Source organism: Engraulis encrasicolus, chromosome 6 (assembly GCF_034702125.1).
Source record: "Engraulis encrasicolus isolate BLACKSEA-1 chromosome 6, IST_EnEncr_1.0, whole genome shotgun sequence".
NCBI lineage: Eukaryota > Metazoa > Chordata > Actinopteri > Clupeiformes > Engraulidae > Engraulis > Engraulis encrasicolus.
In genome coordinates, this window is record NC_085862.1 from 18,619,891 (window position 1) to 18,637,390 (window position 17,500).

General features: G+C 45.9%; 1 protein-coding gene across 1 annotated transcript in view; it reads right to left on the reverse strand.

Moving 5' to 3' along the window:
- dennd1b (DENN/MADD domain containing 1B) overlaps positions 1-17,500 on the reverse strand; it is a 198,039-nt gene that overhangs the window by 80,287 nt on the left and 100,252 nt on the right. The window contains exons 7-8 of the mRNA XM_063200823.1: positions 11,783-11,863; positions 2,795-2,857 (exon numbers count right to left, since the gene is read on the reverse strand). Coding sequence (XP_063056893.1) covers positions 2,795-2,857; positions 11,783-11,863 — 144 coding nt within the window. The remainder of the gene's footprint in view (positions 1-2,794; positions 2,858-11,782; positions 11,864-17,500) is intronic.

Consider the following 17,500-nt stretch of genomic DNA (forward strand, 5'->3'; position numbering starts at 1 on the left):
TTCGAGAGCAAATGACTGTTAAATTAAATAAAAGTACTTCAAGCATTGCAAGACAGATACAGACTGATCCAGACTGATCCAGAAAACAGCCAATAAATTGCTGCTCAGTATCTGACTACTTGTATTGCCTCATCATGACTGATGAAACATTTGCTTTGCTTTCAGTAGAAATGTAATGCATTACAATGCATTGCAGAATTGAATCGGATCTGATCGAATCGCATAGAATCGGATCACTACCTCCCGAATCGTGATCGAATCGGATCGTGAGGGCAGTGCCAATCCACACCACTAGTAAACGAACCCACTGTGTGGCAACTGCAGCACCGGTGGCTTTCTGGACTAAGCTGTAAGGGGAAATAATGTGACTGTCACCGCTGACGCGTCACTCCTTTAGGACGATGATGAAATGTCACCCACTAAAATAATAATAAATAACTCTATAACCGCTACCGGTGCTGCGTCAGATGATGCCACCACGGAGGACGACAGTGTGAGTGACAGGGGGACGCGTTTGTCTCCGTCTCACTGGCGCCACCGAGCTAAGCGACAACAGGAGATGGCAAAACACCATGAAACTATTTCGAGGGGTATTAGGCTAGGGTTGCACAGCCTTGCTGTGTAGTGTATACACACTAGCCCCCATGCACTATGCATTGCAGCAGAGACTAGCTGAATTAACTACTCTCCTCCTCCTCCTTTTCAAAAGGAACTTCACCTTGTCTCTGAGTCTACACAGCTAACAAATGGACAATTAAGAAAATTAAGGAAAAAAAAACTTTTATTTTATGATGTGTAATTAATTTATGCATGTAATTTATGTTTTTTTCTGCACATATGGAGTTACTGTCATTTCACTGCAAGCTAGCCTACAAGGCTAGGGTTGTATGTTTCAAATAAATAGCTCTTACTCTTAATCGTACTCGTACTCAGGGTGGCACAGCCTTGCCATACTCACTACTCCTCCTCCATTCAAGGTTGCAGAGTCTTGCTACGTACACTAATTGGCACTGCATTGTTTGGCTGTCAAAACCATACATTTCTTCATCTTTTAAAACTATTTAGTCCATATCAAGTCAACATTTGGATATGACGATATGTTTCTAGAAAGCACTTTTTAGTGGTTTTTATTGCCGTCCACCATTATTTTTTTTATATATATATATTTTAGGGGCTTTTATGCCTTTATTTGATAGGACAGTCTGAGATGGTGACAGGAAGCGAGTGGGACAGAGAGACGGGGTGGGATCGGGAAATGACCCCGGCCGGACTCCAACCGGGGTCCCCATGGGCATGCAAGCCCAAATGTGGGGGGCTTAGCGCGCTGCGCCACAGTGCCCCCCGCCGTCCTCCATTTTTGTTTTTATTTGTTAATCGAAATGGATGCTGTACGATAGATAAGCAGCGAACAGAATGCCATGGAGACCAGAATGTGCATACCAAGCCAACTAGGTGGAGAAGGAATATCAGCTCGACAAGCCTTGCACTACCGAGGTAAGAGTACAAGAGTTCCACGGACACCAGATGAACGGAGACCATCACAGTGAACAGCGTGGGGTGAGAGCCTGTGGTTTTGCCACCCGCCATGTATTCTCCGTCTCATCTGGTGTACTTCGAATCCACCCAGGAGCCTTCCGGTCACTGCGCAGCTGCCTGCTTCCAGTTTAACCCCTTAGCGCAGCACTATGGCTCTCTGTAATGTCATGGCAATGTTGTTATGATGTAGTTAAGCATTTTCAGCAAGTGAATAGGGTCGCCGGCGACCCCTGCTGCAGTAAGAGGCTACAACGACGCCAGAGATTCTTTAAGTATAGAGATATGCCAACATAATAGGTTTCTATGGGCACCTAACGCGACCAGGTTCCGGTCTGCCTAAAGGGCCGTGTCATAATGCTCCTACAATGAATAGAACAGTCCTTAGGTCTGCCTAGGTCTGCCTAAGGGGGGCATAATAGAACCAGGAAACAATGGGCCAATGGAACCTCTCTCTCTCTCTACTCTCTCTGGCGACGCCTCCAACTCTCGCCTCGATGAACATATCTATAGACAATTTCTATACTGCTTATTTATTCAATGTGCATATTTTTATGTTAACTTTTTTATCATTTTTGCACGTCGTATAGTTTCACTACAAGCTCTAATCTAGGTTATAGCGTTGCATGTGACAAATGAACTACTCTACTCTACTCTACTACTAGTACTAGTGAGGAGTCTTCTGTATTCGGAGCTGCTCAGCCTTACTATATTCACTACTCCTCTCCTCCGCTATTTCATTTATTTTTCTCTTTTTCTATTTCTCTCTCTTCTGTTTATCTAAACATGCCATATGTAGGTTAATAGGCAGAGAGCATCAAGGAGATTCTCTGAGCACAATTGCCTTTCCCCCAGCACACACCACACACACACACACACACACACCAAAGACGTCAACGCCACACACACACACACCAAAGACGCCTTTTAGATATTCCAAAAGAGAATTCACCAGTGCAGCACCCCATTAATCATTTACAAAGTTTGATTGTTTTCCATGGAAGAGAAAAAGAGGGGGAGTGCAGACACAGACATCAGAAAAGAGCAGGATAGCTGTGTTGTTTTTGGATTAAGTGTTTAGAGAAGAGAGCTCAGAGAGGCTTATTTGGCCGCACTGGCGAGGAGGGAAAAAGCGAAAGCTTCTCCCGTCATGCGATTAGTGAGACATGCGTGATAGTGAAGTGAGTGAGTCAATTGCCTCCACCGCTTCCCCTGTTCTCCGGCGTGCGTTTCACTCCGGCGTGCGTTTCGCTTCACTCACCACTCCTCCTTTGCTTCCAGAGGTGTTCGCTACTTGCCCCATGGCGATATGCAACCGCTCCGTCTTACACATACACACATATGTACAAACACACACGCACGCACGCACACACACACACACCACAGCCATCAAGAAGGAGAAACACACACACACACACACACACACACACACACACACACACACACACACACACACACACACACACACACACACACACACACACACACACACACACACACACACACACACACACACACACACACACAATTCCAACAACATTTTAGCTCTTCTCACACACTCTCTCACACACACGCATACTATGCAGACATTTCAGCTAATGCTTACCTTACTTCATGTTACTGCTATTTAAACTAGTCATAGTAAATATTGTACGCCACTTATACTAATTTGAGTTAGTGAATTCAGTGGTAATGAGCAGCATGCAGTACTGATGAACTGGGGTCAAAACTCATGAAAATGACTATATACTGAAAATGACTATATTTTAAGCAGGAAAAAAACCACCACCTATATTACTACAAAAAGATGGCTGTCCATATTTGTATTATACTCAAATCTATTTGTAATGTATTTAACAATGTTTCAAATGTGATCTAATATTCTAAGGGGGAGTCTAATAATCTATAAATCCAAAAATCATTGTGAATTATGTGACATGGTGTTACTGGTCAACAAGTGATGTTCACCAGTAGTACAAAGATAAAAAACAATTTGGTTTCAAATTATTTATTTTATGATAAGGAGTGGCTTTGAAGTGACTATGGCAGCGTTCCCCACTGTCTACTCTATGCTCTCTCATTGTGGAGACAGCCATCATCTCTGGAGTCGTATTATCTGAAACAGTGCCAATATAATCTAAAACACAGCCTAAATATTTTTACATGGATTATACGATAATCCCACCTATACACACGGATACGTCTACATACGTAGGCAGCGAATCTCCACTGGATGAGCTAGCCGGGAATCAAAGGCATCTCGCTAGCGTGTCAAAGGCTCCTAAGCTAGCGTGTGTCTTCAGAGGTCTTTCAGGGGATAATAGCATTCTACTCTGATAATAGAGTCCATTTACAAGGCTGCTGATAGTGTCAAACTGGTGAATCCGTTTAGCGTGTGTGTCCAGGGGTCTCTGGGGAATCCGTGCTCACTAGCGCGTGTGTCCAAAGGTCTCCGTGAGGACAACACGCCATCCAGTAAAAATACTAAAGATAGTGTCAAACTCTTAAAAACGAGCCGGCGTGTCCCCGTCTGCAGCATTTTTAAACAGCAGTAATCCAGGAGCTGGATAACAGGATGGGGGTGTCGGGGGTGGGGGCTGTAGGTGTCCAGTTGGGTTGGGGATATGGAGGCTGTGCAGAGGGAGAGCTGGGGGGCGTTCATGGGGGAGTTGTGGAGTAATTTTGGAGCAGGGGGTTCTGGGGTGTTCAAGGGAGTTTTCGGGGGGGGGGGCTATGTTGAGTTGTGAAAGTGGCCATTAGCATTGGCTATGAACAGGGGAGTGTTATCGCTGAGAGGCGCTGTTGAAGCCACTTCTGCTTCTAAACAAAATGTCAAATCTCCCCCAAACTGAACCCCAGCTGCACCGGGAACCTTCCGCTACTCAGACCATCTGGCTACTGCTGAGGATGACACAAATATAGTTACCTACTGCATGGTGTCATGCCCGGCTCTGCCGGTTAGTGTTTGGGGCACTTAAGTCTTCCGACCTGCAGGTGGAGCTGGCCTGACAGGATGTTCATCTCAGAGGGCTGCTGATTGGGTGGCCTATAAAAGGCCTCCCATCAGCATGCTCTCTCTCTCTCTCTCTCTCATCCCCACAGGCACATTCGTTTGGTGACCGTATGGTCACAGCAACGACGGCCGGGATCTGCACCACACTTGCACCCTTTTGGACAACACTCATTTACTGATACACTCTTTGGTTAATTCACATTACTGATAACTGATACACGTTGTAAATAAAGATTCTTTTTGTTAAAATGTACAAATCGGTGTGGTCTCCCTTCATGTTACAGCCACTAACGAGCCAGTGGTTGTGACATATGGGGGCTCATCCGATCTTTGGTAGTAACTTTAGGCTATGGTAATTCCTTCTACTGGCTATGGCAGCGTAGGAAGGTGCGTAGAGCTCTTTGTATTTAGTGTTTGGCTACAAGTATTCCTTCTACTGGCTTTTGGAGCGTAGGAAGGTGAGTAGAGCTGAGTTACTAATTGTGGACTGCTGATAGTCAGTTGGGGCCTGTTATCAGTTAGTTAATTGGGAGATCTACTGATTTGTGCTTTTGAGTTTTTGACCGTGCAAGTGTAGGTAGACACTGGATTGTTTGTTCCAGCCATTTTGGTTTAGTTTCATTGCAGTTTGTAGCATTGCATTCAACCTCTGAGGAGCTGCTGCCTTTATCCCCATCTAGTACGGGTTCTAGGTTCCTGCTGTCACAGAGCCTGGGCGAGGGCACCGCCTTGGAGAAACGGCTGAATCGGCTTTGTCGGGATGGTACGTCTCCACAGGTATTGGTGAGTAAATGATCCTCGTCCTCGGGCTCTGTGTGAAAATAGATTAGTCTAGTGGGGGGAAAATGTTTAGGGGGATGCTCCGAGGTTAGTTTGCTGTGTTAACATAACTGTAATGTTTTAGAGACCTGGTTGGATTGGTTGGGGAGAGAGAGCCTAGCGTAATTAGAGCTAGTTTTTTGGTTGGTTTATTTTTTTCAGTAGTTTCATTTTTGGTTTGGTACAGTAGCCCAGGGTTTGGTACTGTCTGGATTGAGCAGGATGGAGGCTTTTGTGCAGGCACCATCTGAAAAATTGTTGTATGCCCTCAACAAGGAACAATTGTTGCAATTGGCAGAAAAGTATGGCATGGAATTGTCATCAGCCATTAAAACTGGTAAGAAGGGGGCCTTGCGTGACTTCGTTCACGAGTTTTTGTGTGAGCAGGACATTTTGCCTTCAGGAAAAGGTGGAGACGCTCATGTGAAAGGTGTGTCAGAGCCTATGCAGTCAGAGAGGGTAGGCATACTGACTTTTGAGCAGCAAAGACAGCTGAAGGAACTAGAATTGCAGGATAGAGAGAAAGAGCGTCTTTTTGAACTGGAAAAAATTAAATTGGAACGGGAATTGCAACAGCGAGCTGATGTGGAAAAAATTAAATTAGAACGAGAGTTGCAGCAGCAAGCTGATATGGAGAGACTTAAATTTGAAAAAGAAATGGATTTGAAAAAAGGTGAAATGGACCTGACAGTACAGCTTGAGAAAATTAAAATTGAACAGGATCGTTTGAAACTAATGTCAGAGGGTAAGATTAGTGGAAATCTGTCCGGGTCTAGTATGGATAGCATGGTAAAGTATGTTCCAAAGTTTGACGAACGTGACCCAGACGTGTTTTTCTCTCTGTTTGAACAAATGGCCTCTGATAAAAAGTGGAGTGAAGAGGATAGAACGGTGCTTTTGCAAACTGTACTTGTAGGACGCGCACGGGAGGCATATTTGGCATTAACACCTGTTGATAGGCACAAGTATGCTGAGGTGAAAAAAGCGGTCTTAAAATGTTATGAACTGAATCCAGAAGCTTACAGACAACGTTTCAGAAACTGGCGTAAACGTGATAATCAGACTCATGCTGAAGTGGCAAGAGAGTTGAGTACTTATTTTAACCGGTGGCTTACTTCTGAGTCTGTCTCAACTTACGAAGACTTGCGTGATTTGTTGATTTTGGAGCAGTTTAAGAACATTGTACCAGATCGAATTGCTACCTACATTAATGAGCAAAAGGCAAAGTCAGTGGAGGAAGCGGCCTCGCTTGCTGATACTTTTGTGTTAACGCATAAACGTATGCCTTACAGCAGTCCTCCACGGTATAGGCCTAATAGCCACCAGCGTTATGATTCTGCTCGTTCTCCTCCACAGCGTTCTCCTCCTCGTTATGGTCGTAGTTCAAATCGGTCCAATTATGGCAATTCCACTAATGTTCCCAAATTTGACAATGGAAGTAGCAAATCTCGCCCAAGTCCGACGGATAAATGTCATTACTGTTTGCAGGAGGGACATTGGAAAAAGGACTGCCCGCTGTTGAAAGGCCGTAAATCTAATGCCAAGGCAGCTGGGTGTGTTTCTGTTGTGCATCCAGTTAATGTTGGCGTCTTTGATCTAACCCCGTTACCTCGTTTGGAAGTGGATTGTGAGCAAGTGATTGAAGATTGCGCATCTGTGTCAGACGAGCAGACGAAATCAGTAGAGTCAGCTGCATCTGATTTCGCTCCATTCATTAGTGATGGCTGGGTGTCATTGGTTGGAGAGTCACAAAAAGTTCCAGTTAAAATCTTAAGAGACACTGGGGCATCTGAGAGTTTCATTTCTGGAGCAGTTTTGCCATTTTCCACAGCATCTGACACTGGGAAGTGCGTTTTGATTAGAGGAATAGGCATGCAGTCATTTTCTGTACCATTGCACAACATTCACTTGTGTTCAGGATTTGTGAATGGGGAGGTGACTATTGCTGTGAGACCGTCTCTGCCTATGCAGGATATCCATGTAATTCTGGGGAACAATTTGGGTGGGTGTTTAGTTTCTCCGCCTCCAGTTGTTACACCTGTACCGCTATCTGTAGAGGAGCCAGACGCGTGTTGTCAAGAATTCCCAGAAGTGTTTACTGCTTGCGCTGTGACTAGGGCCATGTCTCGCGCGCAGGCGCAATCGTCGGATGTATCCAAGTCTGCGCCTATTTTTGTTCCTGAGCTGCCTGAACCTCTATCATGTCCAGATTTAATTGAGGCACAAAAGAATGATCAGAGCTTTGAGAAATATTTTTCTTTAGCTTCTACTGATCCAACGATGGGTTACTTCATTCAGAATGGCGTTTTGCTGCATACGTGGTTGCCAGGTGTTGATCCTGAAGTGGCAGGTCAGGTGATTCAAGTGATGGTACCTGACAAATATCGTGATTTGATTTTGAGAACAGCCCATGGAGCAGAGTCTGGGCATTTTGGAGTTAAGAAAACCTACCGACGTCTTTTGGAACATTTTTACTGGCCACGGATGAAACGCCATGTATCTAGATTTGTCAAAGCATGTCATGTTTGCCAGGTTGCAAAACAGAGTACTCCCATTAAACCTGCACCACTTCAACCTATTCCGTCTGTTGGCACACCATTTGAGCATCTTATTATTGATTGTGTAGGTCCACTACCCCCTTCGAAATCTGGTTGTGTGTACCTCTTTACCATTATGTGCCAGGCCACTCGTTATCCAGCAGCGTATGCCTTGAGAACAATTACCACAAGATCAATATTGAAGTGTTTGTCTCAATTCATTTCTGTCTTTGGCATTCCAAAGGTAATTCAGAGCGACAGAGGGTCTAACTTTACCTCCAGAACATTTGCTGCAGCGTTGAAGTCAATGCAGGTGAAGCACAATTTGAGCAGCGCTTATCACGCACAGAGTCAGGGGGCATTGGAGCGCTGGCATGCCACATTGAAGTCTCTCTTGCGCGCCTACTGTGTGGAGATGCGGAGAGATTGGGAGGAGGCGTTGCCATGGCTCTTGTTGTCTGCGCGTGGTGTAGTCCAAGAAAGCACTGGTTTTAGTCCAAATGACTTAGTCTTTGGCCACAAAGTCCGGACCTCACTGTCTGTTTTAAATGCCAATCTGGATCTGCAGAACACTCCCGTCAGTTTCACTGAGTATGTAGATGGTTTTCGTCGTAGGCTGTTGCTTGCATGGAAAGAGGCAACAGAGCATTTGACTAAAGCTCAGGTGAAAATGAAGCTGCGTTATGACCGTAAAGCGAAGATCAGAGTTTTCAATCCGGGTGATCAAGTTTTAGCTTTGCTGCCCATTCCGGGGTCACCATTTACAGCGAAATACTCTGGTCCATTTACTGTTATGAGCCAAGTGTCAGATCTCAATTATCTACTGTCAACTCCTGATCGTAAACGATCACAGCAACTGTGTCATGTGAATTTACTCAAGCCTTACCATTCTGCAGGTTCCGAAAAGGCGGGTGGGATTGCTGCGAGTCCAGTGGGTCTAGCCGTTGGGGTTGGGGAACCGCTCAACTGGCCGGAGGTGGCAGCTTGGGATGAAGTGCGCGCACCTGATGATTCAGTGTTACACGGGCGCTTGGATAATACTCAGCAGTTAAAGGAGCTAGATAGTCTCCTCGGTCATTTAAGTGAGGTACAGCGTACACAGTTGTCGGATTTGATTTTTGAGTTTTTGCCTTTGTTTTCTGACACTCCAACCTGTACCACACTAATTGAACATGACATTGACACACAGGGTGCCCGCCCAATACGACAAAGATTTTATCGAGTCGCTCCAGATAAGCAGAAGAGTATGGAGGACAGTGTACAGTATCTGCTTGATCATGGTCTCGCCAAGCCATCTTACTCCAGTTGGGCATCGCCATGTCTACTGGTTAAAAAGTCAGACAACACCTATAGATTCTGCACGGATTATAGGAAGGTAAATGCTGTGACAAGACCAGATTCTTTTCCATTGCCACGTATCGAGGACTGTGTGGATCAGGTTGGGAGTGCTCGTTATGTTAGCAAATTTGATTTACTTAAAGGATACTATCAAGTGCCTTTGACGCAGAGAGCGCAGGAGATATCTGCGTTCATTACCTCCTCCGGGTTGTACTCATACACTCGCATGAGCTTCGGCTTGCGGAATGCCCCTGCAACCTTCCAACGGCTCATGAATAGGGTCGTTGGGGGGCTGCAGGGGTGCGCGGTTTATTTGGACGACGCCGTTTGTCATTCGGACAGTTGGGACGAACATCTGGCTCGCATTCGAGCGCTTTTCCAGAGGTTGGTGGCAGCAAACCTCACAGTAAATTTAGCGAAATGCGAGTTTGCGCGTGCCACCGTCGTCTATTTGGGTAAAGTAGTCGGCCAGGGGATGGTGCGGCCCATTAACGCAAAGGTGGCAGCTATTGATAATTTCCCTGCGCCGGCAACGAAGAAAGAGCTTATGCGCTTTTTGGGTATGATCGGGTACTACCGTAATTTTTGCTGCAATTTTTCAACTGTTGTATCTCCTCTGACCAATTTGTTGAAGGGTGGCGCCAAATTCATTTGGTCAGAGGAGTGTCAGCAGGCTTTCCAGAATGCAAAGCTTTTGTTAACGTCAGCTCCGGTCCTGGCTGCACCAAAACTGGATCAGCCTTTCCAGCTGCAGGTGGATGCAAGCCAGGTGGGAGCAGGTGCGGTCCTCCTGCAGGCTGATGATGATGGGGTAGCCAGACCGGTTTGCTATTTTTCCAAAAAGTTTAACAAATACCAATTCAATTACTCTGTGATCGAAAAGGAAGCTTTAGCATTGATTTGGGCATTGCAACACTTTGAAGTCTATGTGGGAGGGGGTCTCCATCCAATTGTGGTCTACTCTGACCACAACCCCCTCACATTTCTCCAGTCCTTTAAAGGATCCACCAACCAGCGCCTGTTGCGCTGGGCACTGTTTCTGCAGCCATTCCACCTTTTGATCCGCCATATTCGCGGGGTGGAAAACGTGATGGCCGATGCGCTCTCTCGGGCTCTGGACCAGGAGGTCTAGCCATCCTCACTCTTTCCTAACCTGAGCCTTTTCTGTTTCCCTTAAAGTTTGCTGTCCGGGTACCAGGATTTGCTGGGTGCTGGGAAGGTCGGAGGGGAAGGAGGGTGTTTGGGATGGTTCTGGATCAGGTTGGTCTGGGGTGGCTGAGGGGCATCGGGGGGTTTTTGAATTGTGTGGGCTGCGGTGGCTACTGTTATTTTCATGTGTTTTGTTTTTGTTTTCTAATTTTTGTTGATGGTGCTTCAGAGACCCATTAGCATGGGCCTCTGTTTTTAAGGGGGGGGATGTCATGCCCGGCTCTGCCGGTTAGTGTTTGGGGCACTTAAGTCTTCCGACCTGCAGGTGGAGCTGGCCTGACAGGATGTTCATCTCAGAGGGCTGCTGATTGGGTGGCCTATAAAAGGCCTCCCATCAGCATGCTCTCTCTCTCTCTCTCTCTCATCCCCACAGGCACATTCGTTTGGTGACCGTATGGTCACAGCAACGACGGCCGGGATCTGCACCACACTTGCACCCTTTTGGACAACACTCATTTACTGATACACTCTTTGGTTAATTCACATTACTGATAACTGATACACGTTGTAAATAAAGATTCTTTTTGTTAAAATGTACAAATCGGTGTGGTCTCCCTTCATGTTACAGCCACTAACGAGCCAGTGGTTGTGACAATGGGATGATCCCAACCTTTTCCGACATCGGGCCCACTTGAATTTTTCACAAATGTTCAGGGCTCTCCTCCGAACCAATTAACAATACAGCACATATAAATAGCCAACAGCAAAACACACATAAATAATATTACTTTGATTTTCATAAAATGATTCCACGGCCCTCTTGGAATACCTTTAAGGTCCACCAGTGGACCCCGACCCAGAGTCTGAGAATCATTGACTGACAATATCGTTAAGTATCATACACCACATTTAGAATGACAGGAGTGCAGTTAGCTACACTACATGACATATTACAGCACCACACTCACATAGCGGGAGTGTGTTTTCATTATTGCTCTGCATACCTACAGAACCTCTCTCAGCCTGAGGGGTGTATGCATGGGCTAATATTACAGATGACCACCACAGTAATATAGCAATAAATACGCTACTATGTCACTACTATAATGGGGGTGTTGGGCTGTTGCTACGAAGGCCTAAACTAAAGAGAGCGCTTGTTGTTGCTATGGATATCTACCACACACGGGTTGACATGTGGGTTGGGCTGTTACTATGGATACCCAACACTCAGGTTGATGTGTGTGTGTGTGTGGTGTGCTGTTGCTATGGATATCTACCACACACGGGTTGACATGTGGGTTGGGCTGTTACTATGGATACCCCACTCAGGTTGATGTGTGTGTGTGTGTGTGTGTGTGTGTGTGTGTGGTGTGCTGTTGCTATGGATACCTACCACACTCAGGTTGACGGGCGTGTTGGGCCTGGGTACCGGCAGGCTGTGCAGCGTCTCCAGCATGTCATTCAAGTCATCTTCCTACACACACACACACACACACACACACACACACACACACACACACACACACACACACACACACACACACACACACACACACACACACACACACACACACACACACACACACACACACAGCATCATTAGCGACATGAGAAAATAAAACCTCAAGAAACAAAAAAAACCCTGCTAATCCAGTGCCACCAACAAAAACAAACACTTGCAGATTAAAACTAATCTTATGAAGTACACCAAAAAAAAGAATACAACAAAATGAAGGAAAATAAAAGACCTGAAAAGAGTAAGGAGAGAAAAAAAAAACAACCAGGAGACTTACAGGCGTTTAATGAGCGGCATGGAGGTTAAGAGAGCTGGTCGGGGCACGTACGCAGGCACGCAGGCACGCAGGCCAGCGCGCACGCACGCACGCACGCACGCACGCACGCACGCACGCACGCACGCACGCACGCACGCACGCACGCACGCACGCACGCACACACACACACACACACACACACACACACACACACACACACACACACACACACACACACACACACACACACACACACACACACACACACACACACACACAGGGGCTGAGTCGGCAGCAGCAGCATATTACTCTGCAGATGATTTACAACACACTGTGGCTGCCGCTAATTACCCAAAAGCTCTCCAGCGCTCAGAAGGAAAAGAAAAGAAAAAGAAGAGAAAGAAAGAGAAAAAAAGAAGGAAATAAGATTGAAAGCTTGAAGGGGCCGACAGATTAGAGACTGGCTCCATCACAGGAGAGTGGGTGCAGGCTCCAGAACCATGGTCCTGAAATGCTGATACTGCAATGTACAGTCAAAATTCTATTCAAACCATATAATATCACATTCATCAGTAAAACTAAAGATATTCTAAAACATTGTTTTATGTTACAAAGTATTTTAGGTTCTTATATTACACTGGCCTCCAGGATAAGGCCATCGCGATTACACTACAGAGTGACTATGCATTGACTATAAGACTAGTGCAGTGACCATGCACTTGGCTGTTGTACTACGCAGTGACCATGTCTGTCAGCTGTTAGACAAGTGCAGCGATTCTTTAAGTATATAGAGATATGCCAATGTAATAGATTGCTATGGGCACCTAACATGACCAGGTTCCGGTCTGCCTAAAGGGGCGTGTCATAATACTCCTAGCATTGAATAGAACAGTCCTTAGGTCTGCCTAGGTCTGCCTAAAGGGGGATTTCCCCCCCTCCCCCTTGCAATAATAGAACCCGGAAACAATGGGCCAATGGAACCTCTCTCTCTCTACTCTCTCTGATGTAGTGGCTATGCACTGGCGATATGACGATGATGTGACTATGTACTGGCCGTTACACTATGCATGCAATGGCTGTTATAGTAGTATGCAGTGACCATGTACTAGATATTAGACTACGCAGTGACTTGGTGTTTTACGGGTGTCAGTGACAGGAAGCTGATCTCTCCCCCGTGGGTGTAATAAACTGCTGTGCTTTGGATGCCACCTCTGACATGCACTGGTGTCACGGAGCACTGGGCAAGAAGGGGAGTGGAGGTGGGGGGGGTGACAGGTCAGGACCACATCACACACACACACCCTTGTCTGTGTTTACCTCTCTTAACACCCCCCTTTCTGTTTTGAACGAGGGGGCAAGGGGTCAACAACACATGGTTGCCCCCCTCCCCCCTTGTTTACCTCTGTCTCTTCCCCCCTCACTTGCCCCCCCCCCTCTCTCTCTCTCTCGCTCTTTCGTGCTCCTGTTTGTGTTGTTTGTTTTTCTGTTTTCCTGAGCCGTGTCGCTGCTCAGCATTAGTTACAGAGAGAGACTCTGCTGCCTCCCGTCACACACACACACACACACACACACACAAACACACACACACACACACCGTCTGCATGCTCACACGCATGGTCAATGACATGACCCCCACGATACACTCCACTTCCTACACACACACACACACACACACACACACACACACACACACACACACACACACACACACACACACACACACACACACACACACACACACACACACACACACACACACACACAAACACACACACAAACCCAGCAGTCACACACACAAAAACCCAGCAGTCACACACACACACACACACCTCCCCATGTTGCCTCACGTCAGTCAACAACTGCTTCATAAGCAATGGTAAGGGGGGGAGAGGGTGCTAAGAGAAAGAGAGACAAACAGAGAAAGAGAACGAGTGAGGAACAGAGAGAGACAGAGAGAGAAAGAGAGATGTAGAGAGATAGAGATAGAGAGAGAGAGTGAAAAAGAGATGCGGTGTGAAAGAGATGTATAAAGTAAAGCACATCATGTACCCTTTGCACGCCCCTCACCAACAGCGGGAGCACTCTCCTCCTCTGAGCAACACAGCCTATTTGTCAGGAACATAAATATAGGATACACACGCGCGCACGCACGCACACGCACACGCACACGCACACGCACACGCACACGCACACACACACACACACACACACACACACACACACACACACACGCACGCACGCACGCACACACAAATTCTAGCACTTCTAACTTGAGCGTTTTGCCAACATCAGGGAGGGCACATCCCCTGACATTGTTGTCTTTTTAAAAACAGCAGCAGGTTACACAGGTACCAGCAGCAGAGGGAGGTGTGTGTGTGTGTGTGTGTGTGTGTGTGTGTGTGTGTGTGTGTGTGTGTGTGTGTGTGTGTGTGTGTGTGTGTGTGTGTGTGTGTCGACTACGCCAGTACCAGAGGGCCACAAATAGAAACCTTGTCACCAAGACACCAGACACAGGCGATGGCAGCAGGGTGCAGAGTGACAATAAGGTTAGTGCCTTTGGTGTGTGACAATAAGGTTAGTGCCTTTGGTGTGTGACAATAAGGTTAGTGCATTTTAACTTTTGGTGCCATATCTAAGTGCTGCTGTACACCGCATTCCACATTATTATGCAAATGACATTTCCCCAAATAATCAATATGTATGACAGTCGTCATAATTTTCAAGTCATCAGCCATTAGAGTACAATTAAAACGTTTTTGAATGAACCTTTCAATGATAACAGAATTTTTTTAAATAATAAAAAACCTAAAATTCCCAAAATGCTCTGTTCCACATTATTACGCAAAACAGTTTTTTAGTGTTATAATCCAAATTTCTTTCTTTTTTTCCCATTTACATCAATACTGTTGGCATTTGGTACCATCTAAATTACATTTCAATGTTCAAAATTTGTTTATAAGCTGTAACTGGAATGCTGCATTTAACATTGAAGTCGATGGCAGGACATTGTATGGGAGTTATGGAAGCCCAGATATCCTTGATGCTTTGCTCTCAGCTGTTTTTGTTTGTTTGGTCTGGTGGCCCACACTTCACTCTTCGATATACCTGTAGATTTCCGTACCATGTTTAGGTGATTTGGTGGTTATGGGCATTCTAATTCACCAGACATAACATCCTATTCATTTTCAATGGGGTTTTATGTCTGGTGAGTAAGAATGTCGATACCACCAAAGCACCTAAATGTGGCATGGAAATCTACGGGTATATTGAATAGTGAAGTGTGGGTCACCAGACCAAACAAACAAAAACAGCTGAGAGCAAAGCATCAAGGATATCTGGGCTTCCATAACTCCCATACAACGCCCTGCCATTGACTTCAATGTTAAATGTAGCATTTCAGTTACAGCTTATAACCAAGTTTTGAACATTGCAATGTAATTTAGAACGTACCAAATGCCAACAGTATTGATGTAAATGGGGAAAAAAGAAAGAAATTTGGATTGCAACACAACAAAACTGTTTTGCGTAATAAGTTGGAATAGAGCATTTTGGAAATGTTAAGTTTTTCATTATTTTAAAAAATACTGTTATCATTGGAAGGTTCATTCAAAAACTTTTTAATTGTACTCTAATGGCTGATGACTTGAAAATTATGACGACTGTCATACATATTGATTATTTGGGGAAATGTCATTTGCGTAATAATGTGGAACGCGGTGTATTCTACATTGTGAAAGGTTAGTACGACTGGAGTGTGAGAATGTGCTTGGTGGTAAGCGCTGTGCTAGTTCTGCCTTGTGATACCTAATTGTCTGTGTGAGGTCCTCCGCACACCGGCTCCGACAAAGTGTGGAACACTGCTCTGCCAACGTTTGATTCCACTGATTTCTTTTTTTCCCCCCTTTTAAAAAAAACAAAACAAAAAACAAGTATTTTGGGGGGCTTTTTGGCCTTTATTATGACAGGACAGTATGAGAGGAGACAGGAAACGGTTGTAAGAGAGAGATGGGGTAGGGATGGGAAATGACCCCGGCTGGACTCGAACCGGGGTCCCCATGGGCAATGTAAGCCCAAATGTGGAGGGCTTAGCGCGCTGCGCCACAGCGCCCCCCAAGATTCCACTGTTTTCACACACCGGCGCAAATGCCACACTTTGGCGAAACTGGTGTGCAGAGGCCCTGATACTGACAGCGTGTGTAACATTGTAACACTGCGCTAGTTCTGCTAAAATGAAGTTTAATGTGTGACAACGAGTACGGTTAGTGCGTTTGGATTGTGAAAGTAAAATGTGTGCTTGGTGCGTTTGGTGCCTTATCTAAGCACTGTGGTAGTTCCGCCCGTCTGCTACTGACAGCGTATCCCAACAGTGTGTGTGACATTGACAAGGCATCCTAACAGTGTTTCCTGTGTGTGTGTGTGTGTGTCCTGACTCCTGACGCTGGCTACTTAGCCTCTGGTTTGTGTTTAGCCACTGGTTTGCATTTCGCCTCTGGTTTGCAAGCATGAGGGCGAGTGGGAGACTTCCCCACAATCACACACACACACACACACACACAGACACACACATGTACACGCACATGCACACGCACACACACGCACACCAACACTGGCTCATCAGGCAACTCTGCTCCGACGGTGAGTGAGGAGGGACATACTTCACTCCACTCCCCCTCCTGCCCTGCCCACAACACAATCCATAGCATTTATTTCTTTATTTGTTTATTTCTCCTCCTTCCTTTCCTCCAGGGCTGCTGCTTCGACTGCAACAGGAGAGGGGTAAGAGGCTGGGTTGAAAGAGAGAGTACGGTGTAGTGTGGTGAGAGTGTGGTGTATTCCCTGTTCATTTGTTTCCACTAAATCTTCAGGAATGAACTTCCTCCTTAGTAAGCCAGCTAGCAAATCGCTGCCAAAGTTAGTTTAAATGCACGATACGGAGAGGGAGAGAGGGAGAGAGGGAGAGAGAGAGAGAGAGAGCGAGAGAGAGAGAGAGATGGCTGCCAGAGTTAGTTTAACATGTGCGATACAGGTCTCTGGCCAGTCTCTTACAGTACCCAAGAATGCAACTTGCTCACAACTGCTTTAGTTTTTATTAGAAATTATAACGAGGGAGATTTATGCCTGTTATTCCATGTGAAATGATATTGCAGCAGATATATGTCAACTACAGCCATGATGTCTGTATTTCCCCGCCTTCAATAACATCACTCAGGACCATTAATCAATGAGATGGAAAATCCTGACGTTGAAGCCACAAGTACAAAATTGTCCTCTTAAATGCGCGCACATGCACACACACTCACACACACACACACACTCACACACACACACACACACACACA